The following is a 23,342-nucleotide window of genomic DNA, read 5'->3' as shown; positions in this document are numbered from 1 at the left end:
GAAGACCGTGAGCCCCACGTGGGACACGGACTATGTCCGACCCAATATGCTTATATCCACCCCAGTGCTTAGGTACAGTGCCTAGCACACAGTGTTTAACAAACACCACAATTATGATTACGATTATTATTATTACTAATAAGAATATTTCCCACCTCAATTAAAGGGGGGGGGCAAATATGGGTTGTCTAGTTAAAATTGGAAGATAGCTTTTCAGAATATTCAATTAGCATCATTCCATTTTGTTTCGAAGCACTTCTGTCCATCTTCACTCAAGTGATCAGGCCATTTAGTATTAGAGATATTAACCTTATCAGACAAACCAGAGTGCCTGGATCTGTACCAACTGCTGCCTTTACTTAACAATGATAGATTGTTCAATGAATTCGATGAAGGGGGAAGTGATACTTTCCTAATCGTCAACATACAAATCACGGAATCTGAGCCTTCAGAGACAAAATAACTGCACCTAAAAAAGCAAAGGCCAACACTTGAAAGACTTAATTTTTAAATTATGATTGTCAAGGAATCACTTTACCTTTCTCTCCCATATGTGAATATTCCCCCTCCATAATTCCTTTGAGTTGATGACGTTGTTGAGATCATCCAGAGCCACGATATCAGCCGACAGGTAGTCTGCAATTTTCTGCCAATCACTACAAAAATGTAACAAAAATTATAATGGAATTCATTTCTTCTGAAATTTCACTTAAATGAACGGATTAATGGTTATTGGATCACAAGGGCTAGGGACACACAGTTACTGTGTTTAACAGAGCTGGCACAGTGGATAGAACATGGGGTCTAATCCCGACTTGACCACTTGTCTCCTAGGTAACCTTGGCCAAGTCACTTCACTTCTCTGTGCCTTGGTTCCCTCATCTGTAAAATGGAGGACTGAGACTGTGAGCCCCATGTGGGACAGGGAATATGTCTAATCAGATTTGCTTGTATATACCCCAGCGCTTAGTACAGTGCCTGGAAAATAGTAAGCACTTAAATATAACAATTTTGTTTTAAAGACCACAGGGTGAAGAACAGCTTTGGACAATTATTCATATTTTTTGGAAATGCAAAGTGAACTGATTTAAAACAAGACCATATCATTTTAGGTTTGAATCTAATCTATGACTATTGAAATCACTTCAGATTTTATTTGCCCACACTGATGAACCTGAGTCCAGATAGACTCTGCAGTGTTCCCATAGTTCTCCCTATTTTTCCAAATAAAGAGAACACGAAGAATGGCTCTGAGGACCAGAAATCAGAAAGCCAGAAGGGTCATGTTCTCGAAGATACAGCCAGGCCTGGTAGTCAGAGGACGTAGGCTTAAATCCCTGTTCTGCCATTTGTCTGCTGAGTGACCTCGGGCAAGTCACTTCATTTCTCTGTGCCTCAGATTCTTCATCTATAGAATGGGGATTAAATCCTACTCCCTCCTACTTAGATTGTGAGCCCAATACTACTTGTTCTACTACTACTATTTTTATTATTATTATTATTATCATTATTATTATTATTGGGGGGCAACTCAATGGTCAAATACTACCACACCAAACTACACTGAAACATTGAAAAATTTTTAACTATATACACCTTAGACTATTACAATACTACTACAAAGGAATAACCAGGTTCACTCATTCATTCATTCAATCGTATTTATTGAGCGCTTACTGTGTGCAGAGTACTGTACTAAGCGCTTGGGAAGTATGAGTTGGCAACATATAGAGATGGTCCCTACCCAACAACGGGCTCACAGTCTAGAAGGGGAGACAGACAAAAGAACAAGACATGTGGACGGGTGTCAAGTCATCAGAATAAATAGAAGTAAAGGTAGATGCACATCACTGATAAAATAAATAGAATAATAAATATGTACAAGTAAAATACACTAATAAATCTGTACAAACATATATACATATATACAAATGCTGTGGGGAGGGGAAGGAGGTAGAGCGGGGGGGATGGGGAGGGGGAGAGGAAAAAGGGGGCTTAGTCTGGGAAGGCCTCCTGGAGAAGATGAGCTCTCAGTAGGGCTTTGAAGGGAGGAAGAGAGCTGGCTTGGCGGATGTGTGGAGGGAAGGCATTCCAGGCCAGGGGGAGGACGTGGGCCAGGTGTCGACGGCAGGACAGGTGAGAATGAGGCACAGTGAGGTGGTTAACGGCAGAGGAGCGGAGGGTGCGGGCTGGGCTGGAGAAGGAGAGAAGGGAGGTGAGGTAGAAGGGGGCGAGGTGATGGAGAGCCTTGAAGCCGAGAGTGAGGAGTTTTTGCCTGATGCATAGGTTGACTGGTAGCCACTGGAGATTTTTGAGGAGGGGAGTAACATGTCCAGAGCATTTCTGCACAAAGATGATCTGGGCAGCAGCGTGAACTATAGACTGAAGTGGGGAGGATGGGAGATCAGAGAGGAGGCTGATGCAGTAATCTAGTCAGGATAGGATGAGAGATTGAACCAGCAAGGTAGCGGTTTGGATGGAGAAGAAAGGACGGATCTTGGCGATGTCGCGGAGGTGAGACTGGCAGATTGGATGTGAGGGGTGAACGAGAGAGCAGAGTCAAGGATGACACCAAGGTTGTGGGCTTGTGAGATGGGAAGGATGGTAGTGCCGTCTACAATGATAGGAATGTCAGGGAGAGGGCAGGGTTTGGGAGGGAAGATAAGGAGTTCAGTCTTGGACATACTGAGTTTTAGATGGCGGACAGACATCCAGATGGAGATGTCTTGAAGGCAGGAGGAGACACGAGCCTGAAGGGAGGGACAGCAGGGACAGAGATATATATTTGGGTGTCATCAGTATAGAGATGATAGGTGAAGGCATGGGAGCAAATGAGTTCACCAAGGGAGTGAGTGTAGATAGAGAACAGAAGGGGACCAAGAACTGACCCTTGAGGAACCCCTAAAGTAAGGGAATGGGAGGGGGAGAAGGAGCCCGCAAAGGAAACTGAGAATGAACAGCCAGAGAGACAAGAGGAGAACCAGGAGAGAACAGAGTCTGTGAAGCCAAGGTTGGATAGCGTGTTGAGAAGAAGGGGGTGGTCCACAGTGTCGAAGGCAGCTGAGAGGTCGAGGAGGATTAGGATAGAGTAGGTTCTTCCAACTATTTCCCTTGATCGTACCATATAATTCTTAAGGTACCTGTTAAGTGCTTACTATATGCCACACACTGTACTATGCACTGGGGTAGATACATGTTAATCAGGTTGGACACAGTCCCTGTCCCACATGGGGCTCATAGTTCAATCACAGTTAGAAGTAGCGTGGCTCAGTGGAAAGAGCACGGGCTGGGGAGCCAGAGGTCGTGGGTTCTAATCCCAGCTCCGCCACTTGTCAGCTGTGTGACCTTGGGCAAGTCACTTAACTTCTCTGGGCCTCAGTTCCCTCATCTGTAAAATGGGGATGAGGACTGTAAGCCCCACGTGGGAAAACCTGATGACCCTGTATCTACCCCAGTGCTCAGAACAGTGCTTTGCACATAGTAAGCGCTTAACACCAACATTATTATTATTATTATTAATCCCCATTTTGCAGATGAGGAAACTGAGGCCCAGAGAAGTGAAGTGACTTGCCCAGGGTCACACAGTAGACATGTGGCAGAGCTAGGATTGGAATCCAGGTCCTTCTGACTCCCAAGCCCATACTCTATCCACTAGGCCATGCTGCTTCTTTCTGGGAGGTGGGTTAGAAGGGAGAAGTGAAGAAATAGGAAAGTGGGGAGAGTGGGGACAGAGAAGTAGCATGTGGGGAGAGGAAAATTTCACAAAATCCACAAGACTAGTAAGAAAAATTACCTTTGATTCGCTATGCATTGACCCTTGACTTTACAAATCAAGCAAACTTTTTGACAGAAACTTATTGATGGATAGAGCATGGGCCTGGGAGTCAGAAAGACCTAAATTCTAATCCCTGCTCCACCACTTGTCAGCTTTGTGACTTTGGGCAAGTCACTTCACTTCTCTGGGCCTCAGTTACCTCATCTGCAAAATGGAGAGTAAAATGTGAGCCCCATGTGGGACACTAACTGTGTCCACCTGATTATCTTGTATCTACCCCAGTACTTAGTACAGTGCCAGGCACACAAGAAGCACTTAAACCCCATTTACCAAAACAACTTACCTTTCACAATCATTTGCTACAATTGTAATTTTGGCTGAGTGCCACTCCCTCAAGTGTTTCAATGCACCAATAGCAGGTAAGCAGTCTTCCAATTTCGGGGCATCATTTTCAGAGGATTGTATTATTACATCGATCATTGCTCTTCCTAGAAAAGGAAAGATCTTATCTGCCAGGCTGCATTTTGCAACTGGGGACTTATTATTACACAAAATAATAACTGACACAATTCAGCTGTGGAAGCAAATAAGCAAGGATTTTAAAACCTTGGCTTTCAACCCAGTGCCCTGGGAAAAGGAAGCATTAATTGTGGTAATAGAAGTCCAAGAAGGCATTATTCACTACCAGACCTAAAGAAAAAAAAAAACATCCATTCAAATGTGGGAAATAGCTATTGCCTCCTCAATTTATATCATGCCATGAGGGGTCAAATTATTACAAAAGGTTAGCCTGCAGTTTTAAATAAAAGTCTTCAGTGTCCATTTGTTCTAACTGTGCCCTAGGGATGCAACAGAGAGAAGAGAATACATATTTTAATAAAATTTACCTCACAGTCTATTGAAGTGAGAAAAACTCAAGAGTAATTATCATCTGACTAGTCATCTAAAAAGGAAAGGAGTCCTTTTTTTTTTTTTTTTACTAGTAAAACCAAGGTCTGGCGCCTTTCTTGCAAGAATAAGGGCACTGTCAATTCCTCCTCAGTACTTGATCTGAGCCCTAAAGTGACATGAAAGAAGAATGGATTTACCAAACTAAACATGCCTTTGAAATCTATTTCCCTCTTCACCTGTCTATTCCCCATTGAGGGCTCTTGGAAAAACAGCTCCACAATAAAAGGCCTAAAAATTGATTTGTGCTCATTTTGGAAAATATTTTCATACCTGTCTATGGGCAAGTTTTCTTAAGTCGGCAAGCTCAGTGTATGGAATGGGAAGCAGAGTGGCCTAGTGGAGAGAGCCCAGGCCTGGAAGTCAAAGGACCTGGGTGCTAATCCTGGCTCTGTCTTCTTGCCTGCTGGGTGTCCTTGGGCAAGTCACTTCACTAGGCCTCAGTGTCCTCATTTGTAAAACGGGGATTCAACACCTGCTCTCCCTCCTATTAGATTGTGAGTCCCATGTGGGACAAGTACTGTGTCCAACTTTACTTGTATTGACCCCAGCACTCAGAGCAGGGTTTGACACATAGTAAGAAGTTAACCAAAACCATAAAAAAAAAAGAGAGAAGACTGATTAAAAGACTGCTACACTAAATGAAAAACAGTAGCACTAGCAGCGTATGGAAAGAACTGATAAAAACCAACAGGCTTGCCTTTTTCTAACAAACTTTGCCGATGAAGAATTTGATTTGTGCATTTCGAAATCAAGTACTGAGACAAGACAGGATGTTAAGTGGTCAGAGACGGGAATGACAATGGGATTCAGCAATCATTCAAAGAAAAACCTTTTTGAAGATCAACTGCAAATTTAAGCACAAATAACAAGTCTGAAAATGATTAAATTACCAGGAGGGGGAAGCTTGTCTGACAGCTGATGTAAACTTTCTGCGGATTCTTCATATAAGCTGAAATGAAAGTATGTTCCCATTAGAAAAAAATTAGCTTGTATGCATAGGTACTGCATAATAGCTTCCTGTCAAGGAGGGTTCCCGGCAAGTCACTCCACTTCTCTGGGCCTCAGTTACCTCATCTGAAAAATGGAGATGAGGACTGTGAGCCCCATGCGGGACATGGACTATGTCCAACCTGATTTGCTTGTATCCACCCCAAGGGGAGGGGAGGGGATTGATTCGTTGATTGATTGATCCCCAAACTGAAACTACTGAAACTGTTTTTTGACATTACAGTGAGTTGATCTATTTTCCAGTTTTCAAACTGCCAGTGAGGAGCCCTGAATCTGAATTTCTAGCAATCCTTTTTGAAAGACAAACGATCGTACTCAGTCAGGGACAGAGATTCTCTGCTACTCGTATCCTCTTCATCAAAATTCCGAACCGCTTTCAGGCATTCCTCAATGTTGGTCTGGAGAGAGTCTTCACTTTCTTCTTTCTGAACATCAAAATTTATCTCCTCCCAGTCGGAACTACAAAACTAACAACAAAAGGTTGCCTTGACTCTAGGTTTATTTACGGCAAACCGACGTTCAGGGGCAGCTCACCTATGTTTTCTCTGACAAATTACCTGATAAAATCCACATATCGCTTGAACTGCAAAGAACCACTTTGTGGGACCTGGCACTCCAGCCACGGAACAGGCTGAAAAAGAAAATACACAGCCGTGCGTAGAATCAAATGCTAGTTATTGTTAGAAATTGCTAGAGAGAGACACTCACGCGAGGCTAGAGCTGAGGGGCTTCACATTTCCAGTCATACCACAAGTAGCCTAGTACTGACCAAAATCCCATCCTGAAGAAGTGAAACCCAGAAGAATCATCAATCAGGTGGCATCCGCCATGGGCAGAAACAACTGTATCGCCACCGTTTTTTTAAATGGCATTTAAGCACTTAATATATGCCAGGCAATGTACTAAGGCGCTGGGGTAGATTCAAGACAATCAGGTTGGGCGCTGTCCCTGCCCCACATGGGGCTCGGAACCTTAACCCCTATTTTACAGATGAGGAAACTGAAGCCCAGAGAAGTGAAGTGACTTGCCCAAGGTCACACAGCAGACAAGTTGTGGAGCCAGGATTAGAACCCACTTCCTCCAACTCCCAGGCTCCTTCCACTAGGCCACGCTGCTTCTCCTCATCTCATAACCTTCCCCCTCTCTCACCCCCCGACAGCCAAAGAGACAAGAAGAGGCAAAGCTCTGCCCCGTTCCACACACTTGGGAAGTTTGCAGAAGACCCTCGAGCCAAAATAGTTGGCCATTCCTTATTCTAGAGTAACATACTGGGTGGATCTTCCCAGAACTTGGGGAACGTTTCAAAAACCACTTCCCGGCTAGGGGCAAAACTGTGCCCCAAACACTCCAGGTTCCACCTCTCCCTCCAGTGCCTGCATCCTTGAATCCCCTTGGTCGTGTGACCCGGAGAAGCCAGCGAGAGAGTAAAGAAGCAGAGTGGCTATTGTTCAGAGCCTGGGCCTGGGCGTCAGAGCCCCTGGGTTCTAATCCCGGCTGCGCTACTTGTCGGCTGGGTGACCTTGGGCAAGTCATTTCCAGAGAAGCAACATGGCTCAGTGGAAAGAGCATGGGCTTTGGAGTCAGAGATCACGGGTTCAAATCCTGGCTCTGCCAATTGTCAGCTGTGGGACTTTGGGCAAGTCACTTAACTTCTCTGGGCCTCAGTTCCCTCATCTGTAAAATGGGGATTAAGACTGTGAGCCCCCACCGTGGGACAACCTGATCACCTTGTAACCATTTCTCCAGAGCTTAGAACGGTGCTTTACATATAGTAAGCGCTTAATAAATGCCATCATTATTATTATTATTATTTATTTCCCTTCTCTGATCCTCACTTCCCTCATCTGCAAAACGGGGAATCAAGACCTGTTTTCCCTCCTACTTAGACTGTGAGGCCCTGCCTTGAATCCCACGTTAAGGAAAACTTGAAGGGAAGCATTTCTTCCAACACCATGCCACACTATATCCAAACGACCACACTGTCGAAAGAACATTCCTTAATGCACTGACTTGTTCTAGCCAAAATACTAGCGGAAACACACCTCGAGGAAAAACGGACTGTAGTTTTACTTGTATTTTGAGATTATGCTTAGATGCAAAGTTATCGTCAGCTCCTTCCAGCAAGGAGTCATAAGAGAAGCAGTGTGGCTTTGTTGAATAAGCACAGGCCCGGGAGTCAGAGGACCTGGGTTCTAATCCCCGCTCCACCGCAGCGTGGCTCAGAGAAGCAGCGTGGCTCAGTGGAAAGAGCACGGGCTTGGGAGTCAGAGGTCATGGGTTCTAATCCTGGCTCCGCCACTTGTCAGCTGTGTGACTTTGGGCAAGTCACTTGACTTCTCTGTGCCTCAGTTACCTCATCTGTAAAATGTGGATTAAGACTGTGAGCCCCATGTGGGACAACCTGATTACCTTGTATCCCCCCCCCCCCAACACTTAGAACAGTGCTTGGCACATAGTAAGTGCTTAACAAATGCCATCATTATTATTATTACCTACTTGACCTTGGACAAGTCCCTTCCACTTCTCTGGACCTCGGTTTCCTGAACTGTAATTCAATACCTGCTCTCCCTCCTATTTATATTGTGAGCCCCCACATGGGACAGGGACTGTGTCGGACCCGATTAACTTGTACCTGTCCCAGAGCTCCAAACAGTGTTTGGCACATAGTAAGCACCTAACAAATACTATTAAAAAAGGGGTCTGCACACGTTTTAGTGCTCCGAACCACCTGCGAACATAGAAGCAAAACCTGACGATGAGCCTGAGTGGCTGAAAACTTTGGTTGCGACAGGAGTGAATCTGCCCTTCTCCAAGTGCAGCCACCCCGTCTTCCCTGTAATCAAAGTCCCCCTGTGTGTGGTAAATCCCCCAAACCACCCAAAGGAAGCAAGGGCTCAACCATTCCTTAGATTATAAGCTCTCCAATCAACCAACGCTATTTATTGTACACTTACTGGATGCAGAGCACTGTACTGAGAACTCGGGAAAGGACAATACACCAGAGCTGGTAGACACGTTCCCTGTTCACGACGCGCTAACGGTCTAGAGGAAGAAACTCTTCTGGTGTGCTCCTGAGAGGCCGGTAGGTGCTCAAACAATGACCAACGTATAAAACCATCCCTGTTTCTCAGCCTTTCCACTTATTTTACAGTATGTGTTACGCGCTTACTACATGCCGGAAACTGTACTAAGAGCCGGAGTAGATACAAGCTCATCAGGATGGACACTGTCCCTGTCCCACTTGGGGCTCCCGATCTTCATCCCCATTTTACTGATGAGGTAATGGGGGGCACAGAGAAGTGAAATGGCTCACCCAAGGTCACACAGCAATCAAGTGGCGGAGCCGGGATCAGAACCCAGTTCCTTCTTACTCCCAGGCCCACGCCATTGCGAGGTATGTGCCACTCACCTGGGAAGGTACTGTTTCCTCGCTGCAGGGAGTCACTGATGCTTTCTTTCAGTCGGAGGTAAACATTTGCTGCAGTCAAACCTGCAATAATAATAATAATGATGATGATGATGATGGAGTTAAGCGCTTACTATGTGCAAAGCACTGTTCTAGGCTCTGGGGAGGTTACAAGGTGATCAGGTTGTCCCACGGGGGGCTCACAGTTTTAATCCCCATTTTCCAGATGAGGGAACTGAGGCCCAGAGAAGTGAGGTGACTTGCCCAAAGTCACACAGCTGACAGTTGGCGGAGCCGGGATTTGAGCCCATGACCCCTGACTCCAAAGCCTATGTTCTTTCCACTGAGCCACGCTAATAGGCAACACATGCTACCGTCACAGAAGGGAGAAGCTAGCTGTGGGCAGGGCACGTGTCTACCAACTCTGTTCTACTAGCCTCTCCCTAGAGCTCAGTTCTGTACTCTGCACACACAGTGGAGCACTCAGTCAATACCACTGACTGACTGATATGAAAAATCTCAAGCAGCACTCTCTCCCTCTTACTTCTCCCACTACCCACCAGCTCACACCTGTCAATCCTCCCAAGCTCACTTTCTCAAGGGGCCTCGTTCTCGACTCTCCTGCCTCCAGAACCTTTTGCTCACAGTTTTTCCTGCCTGGGACTTCCTGCCCTCTTCCGAACCACCTCAAGGCTTAGTTGAGTGCTCTGTAAAGAGTGAGTGCTCCAAAGATAACATCAACCGACTGCTCGAAGGTTTGTCCGGGGTTAATTTTTCTTCTCCCCAAGTCGCACTAAGTGAATCATATTTATGGAGCACTTACTGTGTGCAGAGCTCTGTACTAAGCACTTGGGAGAGTACCACGGAACAATACAACAGACCCGCTCCCTGCCCACAGTGAGCTTACGGTCTAGTCGTACCTTGCTCACCAACCACTTCTTCAGAAATCGTGACAACCCTCAGCAGTTCCGAACACTGAAGTAGATGTTCTATCTCGGCTCTTTTTTCTATGACCCATCCTTCCATTCTTTCTCCGAGCCAAAATATACTGTAGTTTCTACCTCCCGCTCTGGTCTGTAAGATCCTTGGGGCCAAGGGTCATGTCCGCTATTTGTGTATACTCTCACTCATTCATTCAGTCGTATTTATTGAGGTCTTACTGTGTGTGGAGCACTGTACTAAGTGCTTGGGAGAGTACAATAATAAAGTCACATTCCCTGCCCACAATGAGCTTAGAGTCAGCACTAAGTGCACTGCTCTGAACAATGGAAATGTTTAATATCATTACTACTCCACAGCATAATAATAATGGCATTTATTAAGCGCTTACTATGTGCAAAGCACTGTTCTAAGTGCTGGACAAGACCGGCTGTATCGTATTGTCTTCTGACAAAGGCTCAGTTCAGTGCTGCGCACATAGTCAGCTCTTAATAAAGACCACTACTACTACTACCAATCAATCAATCAATCAATCAATCGTATTTATTGAGCGCTTACTATGTGCAGAGCACTGTACTAAGCGCTTGGGAAGTACAAATTGGCACCACATAGAGACAGTCCCTACCCAACAGTGGGCTCACAGTCTAAAAGGGGGAGACAGAGAACAGAACCAAACATACCAACAAAATAAAATAAGTAGGATAGAAATGTACAAGTAAAATAAATAAATAAATAGATAGAGTAATAAATATGTACAACCATATATACATATATACAGGTGCTGTGGGGAAGGGAAGGAGGTAAGACGGGAGGATGGAGAGGGGGACGAGGGGGAGAGGAAAGAAGGGGCTCAGTCTGGGAAGGCCTCCTGGAGGAGGTGAGCTCTCAGCAGGGCCTTGAAGGGAGGAAGAGAGCTAGCTTGGCGGATGGGCAGAGGGAGGGCATTCCAGGCCCGGGGGATGACGTGGGCCGGGGGTCGATGGCGGGACAGGCGAGAGCGAGGTACAGTGAGGAGATTAGTGGTGGAGGAGCGGAGGGTGCGGGCTGGGCAGTAGAAGGAGAGAAGGGAGGTGAGGTAGGAGGGGGCGAGGTGATGGAGAGCCTTGAAGCCAAGGGTGAGGAGTTTCTGCTTGATGCGCAGATTGATCGGTAGCCATTGGAGGTTTTTGAGGAGGGGAGTGATATGTCCAGAGCGTTTCTGGACAAAGATAATCCGGGCAGCAGCATGAAGTATGGATTGAAGTGGAGAGAGACACGAGGATGGGAGATCAGAGAGAAGGCTAGTGCAGTAGTCCAGACGGGATAGGATGAGAGCTTGAATTAGCAGGGTAGCGGTTTGGATGGAGAGGAAAGGGCGGATCTTGGCAATGTTGCGGAGCTGAGACCGGCAGGTTTTGGTGACAGCTTGGATGTGAGGGGTGAATGAGAGAGCGGAGTCGAGGATGACACCAAGGTTGCGGGCTTGTGAGATGGGAAGGATGGTAGTGCCGTCAACAGAGATGGGAAAGTCAGGGAGAGGACAAGGTTTGGGAGGGAAGACAAGGAGCTCAGTCTTCGACATGTTGAGCTTTAGGTGGCGGGCGGACATCCAGATGGAGATGTCCTGAAGGCAGGAGGAGATGCGAGCCTGGAGGGAGGGGGAGAGAGCAGGGGCAGAGATGTAGATCTGGGTGTCATCAGCGTAGAGATGATAGTTGAAGCCGTGGGAGCGAATGAGGTCACCAAGGGAGTGAGTGTATATTGAGAACAGAAGGGGACCAAGCACTGAACCTTGGGGAACCCCCACAGTAAGAGGATGGGAGGGGGAGGAGGAGCCTGCAAAAGAGACTGAGAAAGAACGACCGGAGAGATAAGAGGAGAACCAGGAGAGGACGGAGTCTGTGAAGCCAAGGTCCGATAGCGTGTTGAGGAGAAGGGGGTGGTCCACAGTGTCAAAGGCAGCTGAGAGGTCGAGGAGGCAGCAGAGTTAGCAGTTACCACTAGTGTATTGTACTCTCACAAGCTCTTAGAACAGTGCACATGGTAAGTACTTAATAAATACTATTACTACTACCTCTTTTATCCTCCTACATGCGCTTAGAACAGTGCACACAGTAAGCACTTAATAAATACAATCACTACTACTACCTCTGTTATATTATCCTCTTCCAAGTGTTAAGTACGGTGCTGTGCACTTAGTAAGATCCCAATAAATGCTATTAGTATTACTACCTCTATTATATTGTCCTCTCTCAAGTGCTCGGTACAGAGTTGTGTGCATAGTAAGCTCTTAATAAATACCATTACTACTATTTCTGTTGTACTCTCCTCTTGCAAGCGCTCAGTACAGTGCTGTGCCCAGAAGAAGTACTTAATACATACCAGTACTCCTACTAGCTCTGTTGCATTGTCCTCTGACAAGCTATTAGTACATCTATAAAGCACTTAATATCACTGCTCCTACTAGCTCTCTCTCCTCCCTCAAGCCGGGGGGTATGGTGAACAGCGAGAACGCTCAATACCATTGCTCTTACTACCTGTGGTCTTGTTCTCTCACAAGTGGTCAACATAGTGCACAAAGAAAACATTTAAGACCACTGCTCCTAATAATAATAATGATGGTTTTTGTTAAGCACTTACTACGAGCCAAGCACTGTTCTAAGCGCTGAGGTAGATACAGGTGAATCAGGTTGTCCCATGTGGGGCTTACAGTCTTAATTCCCATTTTACAGGTGAGGTAACTGAGGCACAGAGAAGTTAAGTGGCTTGCCCGAGGTCATACTGCAGACAAGTGACAAGAGCTGCTTCTACTAGCTCTGCAGCATTGTTCTCTGGCAAACAGTACAGTGCACAGCAAAAGTACTTAACACCATCGTTCCTACTGCTAACTCTGCTGCCGATCCTCTGGTAAGTGTTTAATGCAGGGCACCCAGATATTCATTCATTCAATCGTATTTACTGAGCGTTTACTGTGTGTGGAGCACTGAACTAAGCGCTTGGAATGTGTGATTCAGCAGCAGAGACAATCCCTGCCCACAATGGGTTCACAGTCTAGAAGGGGGAGACAGACATCAAAACAAGTAAACGGGCATCAATAGCATCAATATAAATAGAATTATAGATATGTACGCATGTACACACAAGTGTTGTGGGGCAGGGAAAAGAGTAGAGCAGAGGGAGCGATGGGGGGGGAGGGGGAACAGAGGAAAAGAGGGGCATAGTCCAGGAAGGCCTCCTGGAGGAGGTGAGCTTTCCTCACCATTGGTTCCACTACCGACTCTGCTCTGTCCTTTGGCAAGCGTTAACTACAGTGCACCCAGAAGGTACTCAATACCATTGGTTCCACTACCAGCTTTGCTATGTCCTCTGACAGGCGTTTAGCACAGTGCACCCAAAAAGTATTCAGTACCACTAGTTCCCCTACCGGCTGAGCTACGTCTTCTGGCAAGCGTTTAGCACAGGGCACCCAGAAGACAGTTAATACCATTGGTTCCACTACCAGCTCTACTGCAGCTCCTCTGACAGGCGTTTACCACGGTGCACCGAGAAATCACTCAATACCATTGGTTCCACTACCAGCTCTGCTATGTCCTCTGGCAAGCGTTTAGCACAGTGCACCCAGAAGGCAGTTAATAATAATAATGACGGCACTTATTAAGTGCTTACTATGTGCAAAGCACTGTTCTAAGCGCTGGGGAGGTTACAAGGTGATCAGGTTGTCCCACGGGGGGCTCAGTCTTCATCCCCATTTTACAGATGAGGTAACTGAGGCACAGAGAAGCTAAGTGACTTGCCCAGTCACACAGCTGACAATTGGCTTAGAACAGTGCTTTGTACATAGTAAGCGCTTAATAAATGTCATTATTATTATTATAATTTGAACCCATGACCTCTGACTCCAAAGCCCGTGCTCTCTTCCACTGAGCCATGCTGCTCCTCATTAATACCACTGAATCCACTACCAGTTTTACTGGTAGTCCTCTTGCACATAGTAAGCGCTTAACAAATACCATTATTATTATTTTAACCCATGACCTCTGACTCCAAAGCCCGTGCTCTCTTCCACTGAGCCACGCTGCTTCTCATTAATACCACTGAATCCACTACCAGTTTTACTGGTTGTCCTCTTGCACATAGTAAGCGCTTAATAAATACCATTATTATTATTTTAACCCATGACCTCTGACTCCAAAGCCCGTGCTCTCTTCCACTGAGCCACGCTGCTTCTCATTACGACCACTGAATCCACTACCAGTTTTACTGCCGCTCCTCTGACAAGCGTTTAGCACAGTGCACCCCGAAGGCACTTAATACCACTGGTCCCACTACCGGCTCTGCTCCGTCCTGTGGCCCAGGGCACCCAGAAAGCACTCAATCCCACTGGTGCCACTACCGGCTCTACCGCGGGGCCTTTGGCAAGTCGAGTGAACAAAGAAAGGCTTTGTACCGCGGGGCCCTGTGACTGCTCCTCATTCATTCATTCAATCGTATTTATTGAGCGCTTACTGTGTGCAGAGCGCTGTACTAAGCGCTTGGGAAGTACAAGGTGGCGACATACAGAGACGATCAATCAATCGTATTTATTGAGCGCTTACTGTGTGCAGAGCACTGTACTAAGCGCTTGGGAAGTACAAGTTGGCAACATATTGAGCCGGTCCCTACCCAACAGCGGGCTCACAGCCTAGAAGGGGGAGGCAGACAATAGGACAAACCATATTAACAAAATAAAATAAATATGTACAAATAAAATAGAGTAATAAATCCGTACAAACATAGATACAGGTGCTGTGGGGAGGGGAAGGAGGTAAGGCGGGGGGGAGGGACTGGCTCGTCCTGTGGTAATCAATCAATCAATCGTATTTGTTGAGCGCTTACTGTGTGCAGGGCACTGTACTAAGCGCCTGGGAAGTATAAGCGGTTAACATAGAGACCGTCCCTACCCAAAAGTGGGCTACTACTGAGCCCTACTGAGAGCTCACCTCCTCCAGGAGGCCTTCCCAGACTGAGCCCCTTCCTTCCTCTTCCCCTCGTCCCCCTCTCCATCCCCCCATCTTACCTCCTTCCCTTCCCCACAGGACCTGTATATGTGTTTGTACATATTTATTACTCTATTTATTTATTTTACTTGTACATATCCATTCTATTTATTTTATTGTGTTAGTATGTTTGGTTTTGTTCTCTGTCTCCCCCTTTTAGACTGCGAGCCCACTGTTGGGTAGGGACCGTCTCTATACGTTGCCCACTTGTACTTCCCAACTGCTTAGTACAGTGCTCTGCACACAGTAAGCGCTCAATAAATACGATTGATGATGATGATGGGCTTACAGTCTAAAAGGGGGAGACAGAGAACAAAACCAAACATACAAACAAAATAAAATAAGTAGAATAGATATGTACAAGTAAAATAAATAGAGTAACAAATATGTACAAACATTTATACATATATACAGGTGGTAAACGGTTAGGAGGGAGCCCTTAGAAGGCGTTGGGCCGGTTTGTCCCTCCGTGCCCCCCAGCCTTTCCCGAGCGCTGCGTACCGGGGGGAGGCGGCGCCTCTGTGGGCTCCGTGGGGGCCCAGGCCACCAGCAGCAAGTACCTGTCCGCCATTGAGGGGAGCCGAGGGCCCGCGCGCCCGTGACGCACTTCCGCCTTCTTCCTCCTGAGCCGCGAGGGCGGCCATGACGAAAATGCCCAGGGGGCAAAAGTGGGAGGGGGAGTGAGGAAAGGAGAGCAGCTGAATCAATCAATCAATCAATCGTATTTATTGAGCGCTTACTGTGTGCAGAGCACGGTACTAAGAGCTCGGGAAGTACAAGTTGGCAACATCTAGAGACGGTCCCTACCCAACAGTGGGCTCACAGTCTAGAAGGGGGGAGACAGAGAACAAAACCAAACGTAGTAACAAAATAAAATAAATAGAATAGATATGTGCAAGTTAAGTAAATAGAGTAATAAATACGTACAAACATATATACATATATATAGGCGCTGTGGGGAAGGGGAGGAGTTAAGGCGAGAGGGGGAGGTGAGGGAGGAGGGGGCTCCGTCTGGGAAGGCCTCGGCGGAACCAGAACAACAATATTTAATAATGACGGCATTTGTTAATCAATCAATCAATCGTATTTCTTGAGCGCTTACTCTGCACTAAGCGCTTGGGAAGTACAAGTCGGCAACATCCAGAGACGGTCCCTACCCAACAGTGGGCTCACGGTCTAGAAGGGGGAGACAGAGAACAAAACAAAACAAAACATATTAATAAAATAAAATTGAATAGCTATGTACAAGTAAAATAAATAAATAAAGTAATAAGTACGTACAAGCACATATACATATATACAGGTGCAGTGGGGAAGGGGAGGAGGTAAGGCGGAGGGGATGGAGAGGGGGAGGAGGGGGAGAGAGACGAGGGGACTCAGTCTGGGAAGGCCTCGTCGGAACCAGAATAACGCTATTTAATAATGACGGCATTTGTTAATCAATCAATCAATCGTATTTATTGAGCGCTTACTGTGTGCAGAGCGCTGTACTACGCGCTTGGGAAGTACAAGTTGGCAACATATAGAGACGGTCCCTACCCAACAGTGGGCTCACAGTCTAGAAGGGGGAGACAGAGAACAAAACAAAACATATTAATAAAATAAAATAGAATAGCTATGTACAAGTAAAATAAATAGAGTAATAAGTACGTACAAGCATATATACATATATACAGGTGCTGTGGGGAAGGGGAGGAGTTAAGGCGGAGGGGATGGAGAGCGGGAGGAGGGGGAGAGAGGAGGGGGCTCAGTCTGGGAAGGCCTCGGCAGAACCAGAATAACGCTACTTAATAATGACGGCATTTGTTAATCAATCAATCAATCAATCGTATTTATTGAGCGCTTACTGTGTGCAGAGCACTGTACTAAGCGCTTGGGAAGTACAAGTTGGCAACATCTAGAGACGGTCCCTACCCAACAGTGGGCTCACAGTCTAGAAGGGGGAGACAGAGAACAAAACAAAACATATTAATAAAATAAAATAGAATAGCTATGTACAAGTAAAATAAATAAATAGAGTAATAAGTACGTACAAACATATATACATATATACAGGTGCTGTGGGGAAGGGGAGGAGGTAAGGCGGAGGGGATGGAGAGGGGGAGGAGGGGGAGGGGGAGGAGGGGACTCAGTCTGGGAAGGCCTCGTTGGAATCAGAATAACGCTATTTAATAATGACGGCATTTGTTAATCAATGAATCAATCAATCAATCAATCAATCAATCAGTCGTATTTATTGAGCACTTACTGTGTGCAGAGCACTGTACTAAGCGCTTGGGAAGTACAAGTTGGCGACATCTAGAGACGGTCCCTACCCAACAGTGGGCTCACAGTCTAGAAGGGGGAGACAGAGAACAAAACCAAACATAGTAACAAAATAAAATAAATAGAATAGATATGTACAAGTAAAATAAATAGAGTAATAAATACGTACAAACATATATACATATATACAGGTGCTGTGGGGAAGGGGAGGAGGTAAGGCGTTCAAATCCCGGCTCCTCCACTAGTCAGCTGTGTGACTTTGGGCAAGTCACTTCACTTCTCCGTGCCTCAGTTCCCTCATCTGTAAAATGAGGATGAAGACTGTGAGCCCCCCGTGGGACAACCTGATCACTTTGTAACCTCCCCAGCGCTTAGAACAGTGCTTTGCACATAGTAAGCGCTTAATAAATCAATCGTATTTATTGAGCGCTTACTATGTGCAGAGCACTGTACTAAGCGCTTGGGAAGTACAAATTGGCATCACATAGAGACAGTCCCTACCCGATAGTGGGCTCACAGTCTAAAGGTAATAGATAACAGTCTAATAAGTAATAGTAACAGTCTAAATAAATGCCATTATTATTAGTATTATTAAGGCCGGGGGGATGGTGGGGGGGAGGGGGAGAGGGAGGAGGGGGCTCAGTCTGGGAAGGCCTCTTCGGAACCAGAATAACGCTATTTAATAATGACGGCATTTGTTAAGTGCTTACTATGTGCGAAAAAGGGGATACAAGGTGATCAGGTTGTCCCACGGGGGGGTGCTCACGGTCTTCATCTCCATTTGACAGGTGAGGGAACTGATCGGGTTGTCCCACGGGGGGCTCACGGTCTTCATCCCCATTTGACAGGTGAGGGAACTGAGGCTCAGAGAAGTTAAGTGAGAGGTTGTGGGTTCTAATCCCAGCTCCGCCACTTGTCAGCTCTGTGACTTTGGGCAAGTCACTTAACTTCTCTGCGCCTCAGTTACCTCATCTGTAAAATGGGGATTAAGATTGTGAGCCCCACGTGGGACAACCTGATCACCTAGTATCCTCCAGCACTTAGAACAGTGCTTTACACATAGTAAGCGCTTAACAAATACCATTATTATTAAGTGACTTGCCCAAGGTCACACAGCAGACATGTGGCAGGGCCAACATTGGAACCCATGATCTCTAAGTGCCACTGAGCCACTCTGCTTCTCTGTTTGTATTTGCTAGTAATAACAATAATGGCATTTGTCAAGTGCTTACTATGGGCCAAGCACGGTTCTAAGCCCCGGGGCAGATACAAGCTAGTCGAGTAGCAGTGTGGTCCATTGGAAAGAGTACGGGCTCTGGAGTCAGAGGTCATGGGTTCAAATCCCCGCTCCGCCAATTGTCAGCAGTGTGACTTTGGGCAAGTCACTTAACTTCTCTGCACCTCAGTTACCTCATCTGTAAAATGGGGATGAAGACTGCGAGCCCCCTGTGGGATAACCTGATCACCTTGTAACCTCCCCAGCACTTAGAACAGTGCTTTGCACATAGTAAGTGCTTAATAAATGCCATTATCATTATTATTATTATGTTGCCGCACAGTCAACTAGAGTCTTCTAGAGTGTGAGCCCGTTGTTGGGTAAGGATTGTCTCTATACGTTGCCGATGTTTACTTCCCAAGCGCTTAGTACAGTGCCCTGCACACAGTAAGCACTCAATAAATTCATTCATTCATTCAATCATATTTATTAAATACAATTGAATGAATCAATGAATCAATCCCTGTGGCAGACGTAACATCTGGGCCTAGGTAGTAAGCCAGGCCACCTGGCCTTCTGTGCTCACAGGAAGACTTACAAGGAGCAATGAAGGAAGTCAGACTGCTAGATGAATAACTTGACGCTGTTCTGAGAATGGGAACGTGCAGATCTAGGCATGAGCTCAGCCTTGCTGATAAGCTTAGCCTTGGTGATGAGCTCAGTCTTGCTGATGAGCTCAATCTTGCTGATAAGTTCAGCCTTGCTGATAAGCTTGCAGTCATCCGCCTGTCCCCTGACTCCCTTGAGGCTCCTCACTGTATAAAATCCTCCACAGTGTGCTGAATAAACAGTCTCCTTGTCCACCTTGAGACTCGCCTGGCCTGCGTTCTTCCATTGCGAGTGCCCGTCTCCCCACTGCGCCGGACGCGTGGAGGCAGACGGCAACAAATCCCCATTTTACAGATGAGATAACTGAGGCCCAGAGAACTTAAGGGAGAGGAAAGAGGGAAAGGGTGGGCAGAGGGGGAGGAATGAAGAGAGGCCACATGGAATAATCATCCTCATAATAATGGTATTTGTTAGCAATAATAACAACGGTATTTGTTAAGTGCTTACTATGTGCCAAGCACTGTTCTAAACACTACAGTAGATACAAGCTAATCACGTTGCCCCACGTTGGGCTCACAGTTTTCATCCCCACTTTACAGATGAGGGAACTGAGGCCCAGAGAAGTGAAGAGAGAGGGAGGAGGGAAAGGGCGGGTGGTCGAGGAGGATAGAAGAGAAGCAGCATAGTCTAATAATAATATTGATAAGTATGGTATTTGTTAAGGATTTACTATGTGCCAAGCACTGTGTAGATACAAGCTAATCAGGTTGTCCCTCCAGGGGGCTCACAGTCTTCATCCTCATTTTACAGATGAGGTAACAGGCACAGTGAAGTTAAGTGGCTTGCCCAAGGTCACACAGCAGACAGTGGCAGAATTGGGATTCATTCATTCATATTTATTGAGCACTTACTGTGTGCAGATCACTGTACTAAGCATTTGGAAAGTAAAATTCAGCAATAGAGACAATCCTTGCCCACACCAAGCTTACAGTCTGGGGAGCATGGTGGGGGTGGGGGGAGACAGACATCAAAACAAATAAACAGGCATCAATATAAGTAAATAGAATTATAGACGTGTACACATCAAAACAGGTATCAATATCAATAGAATTATAGATATGCACATCGGTACACAAGTGCTGTGTACAGACGAACATATCTATAATTCTGTCTATTTAAGCAGTATGTGCCAAGCACTGTTCTAAGTGCTGGGGTAGATACAAGTTAATCAGGTTGTCCCACATGGGGCTCACAGTCTTAATCCTCATTTTACAGATGAGGTAACTGAGGTGCAGAGAAGTTAAGTGGCTTGCCCAAGGTCACACAGCAGACAAGTGGCAGAGCCAGGATTAGAACCCACATCCTCTGACTCCCAAATCCATGCTTTTTCCACTAAGCTACCCTGCTTCCCCAGTGCTTCTCAAGTGGCCTAGTGGATTGACACCAGGCCTGGAAGTCAGAGGGACCTGAGCTCTACTCCCAGCTCCGCCATTTGTCTGCTGTATGACTTTGGGCAAGTCCCTTCATTTCTCTGGGCCTCAGTGAACTCATCTGTAAAATGGGCATTAAAACCGTGAACCCCATGTAAGACAACCTGATTACCTTGTATCCCCTCCACTGCTTAGAACAGTGCTTAGCACATTGTAAGCACTTAACAAATGCCATTATTATTATTATTTTTATCTGGGACAGGGACTGCGGCCAACCTGACTTGTATCTATCCCAGTGCTTAGAATAGTGCTTCACACATAGTGCTTAACCAGTACCATTATTATTTGAAGCGCTTAGTACAGTGCTCTGTACAGTTAGTACTCAATAAATACGCTTGAATGAATGAATCAGTAAATACAATTAAAGAATAACAATAATAATAATGGCATTTATTAAGCACTTACTATGTGCAAAGCACGGTTCTAACCACTGGGGTGGTTACAAGGTGATGATCAGGGCTCATCACAGGGGGCTCACAGTCAATCCTCCTATTTCTCCTCCCTTATTGACACCCATGCCCATCATCCCCATCAGCTCTTCTGTACATTTAACTCCCTTCTCAGGCCCCCTGTTCCTCCCCCTCCTCCTTCTCTCACCCACAACGATCTGGCCTCCTACTTCGTTAGTAAAATTAACTCCATCAGGTCTGAGCTCCCCAAAGTCACTCCTCCCCCTTCTTCAACCCCCCAGCTCTCAACCCTCTCTGCTACTCTCCCATCCTTCCCAGCGGTATCCTCAGATGAGATCTCCTCCCTCCCCTCAAGTGCTACTCCGGCCACCTGTGCTCCTGACCCCATTCCCTCTCATCTTATGAAATCTCTCACACCGACCCTCCTCCCCTCCTTAACTTCCATCTTCAACTGCTCACTCTCCACTGGTTCCTTCCCGTCTGCCTTCAAACATGCCCACATCTCCCCCATCCTGAAAAAAACCCTCTTGACCCCATCTCCCCTTCTAGTTATCACCCTATCTCCCTCCTACCATTCCTTTCCAAACTCCCCGAACGAGTCATACACCCGCTGCCTCGAATTCCTCAATGCCAACTCTCTCCTCGACCCCCTCTAATCTGGCTTCTATCCCCTACATTCCACCAAAACTGCCCTCTCAAAGGTCACCAATGACCTCCTGCTTGCCAAATCCAATGGCTTCTACTCTATCCTAATCCTCCTCGACCTCTCAGCTGCCTTCGACACTGTGGACCACCCCCTTCTTCTCAACACGCTATCCAACCTCGGCTTTACAGACTCTGTCCTCTCCTGGTTCTCCTCATCTCTCTGGCCATTCATTCTCAGTCTCCTTTGTGGGCTCCTCCTCCCCCTCCCATTCCCTTAGTGTAGGGGTTCCTCAAGGGTCAGTTCTTGGTCCCTTTCTGTTCTCTATCTACACTCACTCCCTTGGTGAACTCATTCGCTCCCGCGGCTTCAACTATCATCTCTACCCTGATGACACCCAAATCTACATCTCTGTCCCTGCTCTCTCTCCCTCCCTTCAGGCTCGTGTCCCCTCCTGCCTTCAAGACATCTCCATCTGGATGTCTGCCTGCCATCTAAAACTCAATATGTCCAAGACTGAACTCCTTATCTTCCCTCTCAAACCCTGCCCTCTCCCTGACTTTCCCATCACTGTTGATGGCACTACCATCCTTCCCGTCTCACAAGCCCGCAACCTTGGTGTCATCCTTGACTCCGCTCTCATTCACTCCTCACACCTAATCTATCACCAAAACCTGCCGGTCTCACCTCCGCAACATCACCAAGACCCGCCCTTTCCTCTCCATCCAAACCACTACCCTGCTGATTCAATCTCTCATCCCATCCCGACTGGATTACTGCATCAGCCTCCTCTCTGATCTCCCATCTCCTGTCTCTCCCCACTTCAGTCTATATTTCATGCCGCTGCCCCAATCATCTTTGTGCAGAAACATTCTGGGCATGTCACTCCCCTCCTCAAAAATCTCCAGTGGCTACCAGTCAACCTACACATCAGGCAAAAACTCCTCACTCTTGGCTTCAAGGCTCCCCATCACCTCGCCCCCTCCTACCTCACCTCCCTTCTCTTCTTCTACAGCCCAGCCCGCACCCTCCGCTCCTCTGCTGCTAATCTCCTCACCGTGCCTCGTTCTCGCCTGTCCCACCGTCATTCATTCATTCAATCGTATTTATTGAGCGTTTACTGTGTGCAGAGCACTGTACTAAGCGCTTGGGAAGTACAAGTTTGCAACATAATCCCCAGCCTACGTCCTCCCCATGGCCTGGAATGCCCTCCCTCTGCATATCCACTAAGCTAGCTCTCTTCCTCCCTTCAAAGCCCTACTGAGAGCTCACCTCCTCCAGGCCTTCCCAGACTGAGCACTTTTTCCTCTCCCCCTCCCCATCCCCCCGCCCTACCTCCTTCCCCTCCCCACGGCATAAATCTGTTTGTACAGATTTATTACTCTATTTATTTTACTTGTACATATTTATTATTCTATTTATTTTGTTAATATATTTTGTTTTGTTGTCTGTCTCCCCCTTCTAGACTTTGAGCCCGTTGTTGGGTAGGGACCGTCTCTATATGTTGCCAACTTGTACTTCCCAAGCGCTTAGTACAGTGCTCTGCACACAGCAAGCAGTCAATAAATATGATTGAATGAATGAATCCCCATTTTCCAGATGAGGTAACAGGCAC

The 23,342-nt window shown here is 46.6% G+C and overlaps 1 protein-coding gene across 2 annotated transcripts in view; it reads right to left on the bottom strand.

The window, feature by feature from the left end:
• The window catches only part of LOC119926994 (MDM2 binding protein), a 64,011-nt gene extending 48,334 nt beyond the window's left edge, over positions 1-15,677 (bottom strand). For both annotated transcript variants that reach the window (XM_038745492.1, XM_038745493.1), the window contains exons 1-7: positions 15,596-15,677; positions 9,144-9,224; positions 6,292-6,365; positions 6,050-6,201; positions 5,617-5,675; positions 4,119-4,263; positions 539-656 (exon numbers count right to left, since the gene is read on the bottom strand). In XM_038745492.1, coding sequence (XP_038601420.1) covers positions 539-656; positions 4,119-4,263; positions 5,617-5,675; positions 6,050-6,201; positions 6,292-6,365; positions 9,144-9,224; positions 15,596-15,665 — 699 coding nt within the window. In that variant the 5' untranslated portion in view covers positions 15,666-15,677. The remainder of the gene's footprint in view (positions 1-538; positions 657-4,118; positions 4,264-5,616; positions 5,676-6,049; positions 6,202-6,291; positions 6,366-9,143; positions 9,225-15,595) is intronic.
• Between the last annotated feature and the right edge of the window lie 7,665 nt (positions 15,678-23,342).

This window comes from Tachyglossus aculeatus, chromosome 4 (genome assembly GCF_015852505.1).
Source record: "Tachyglossus aculeatus isolate mTacAcu1 chromosome 4, mTacAcu1.pri, whole genome shotgun sequence".
Classification (NCBI taxonomy): domain Eukaryota; kingdom Metazoa; phylum Chordata; class Mammalia; order Monotremata; family Tachyglossidae; genus Tachyglossus; species Tachyglossus aculeatus.
This window is presented reverse-complemented; position numbering and strand designations above follow the sequence as displayed.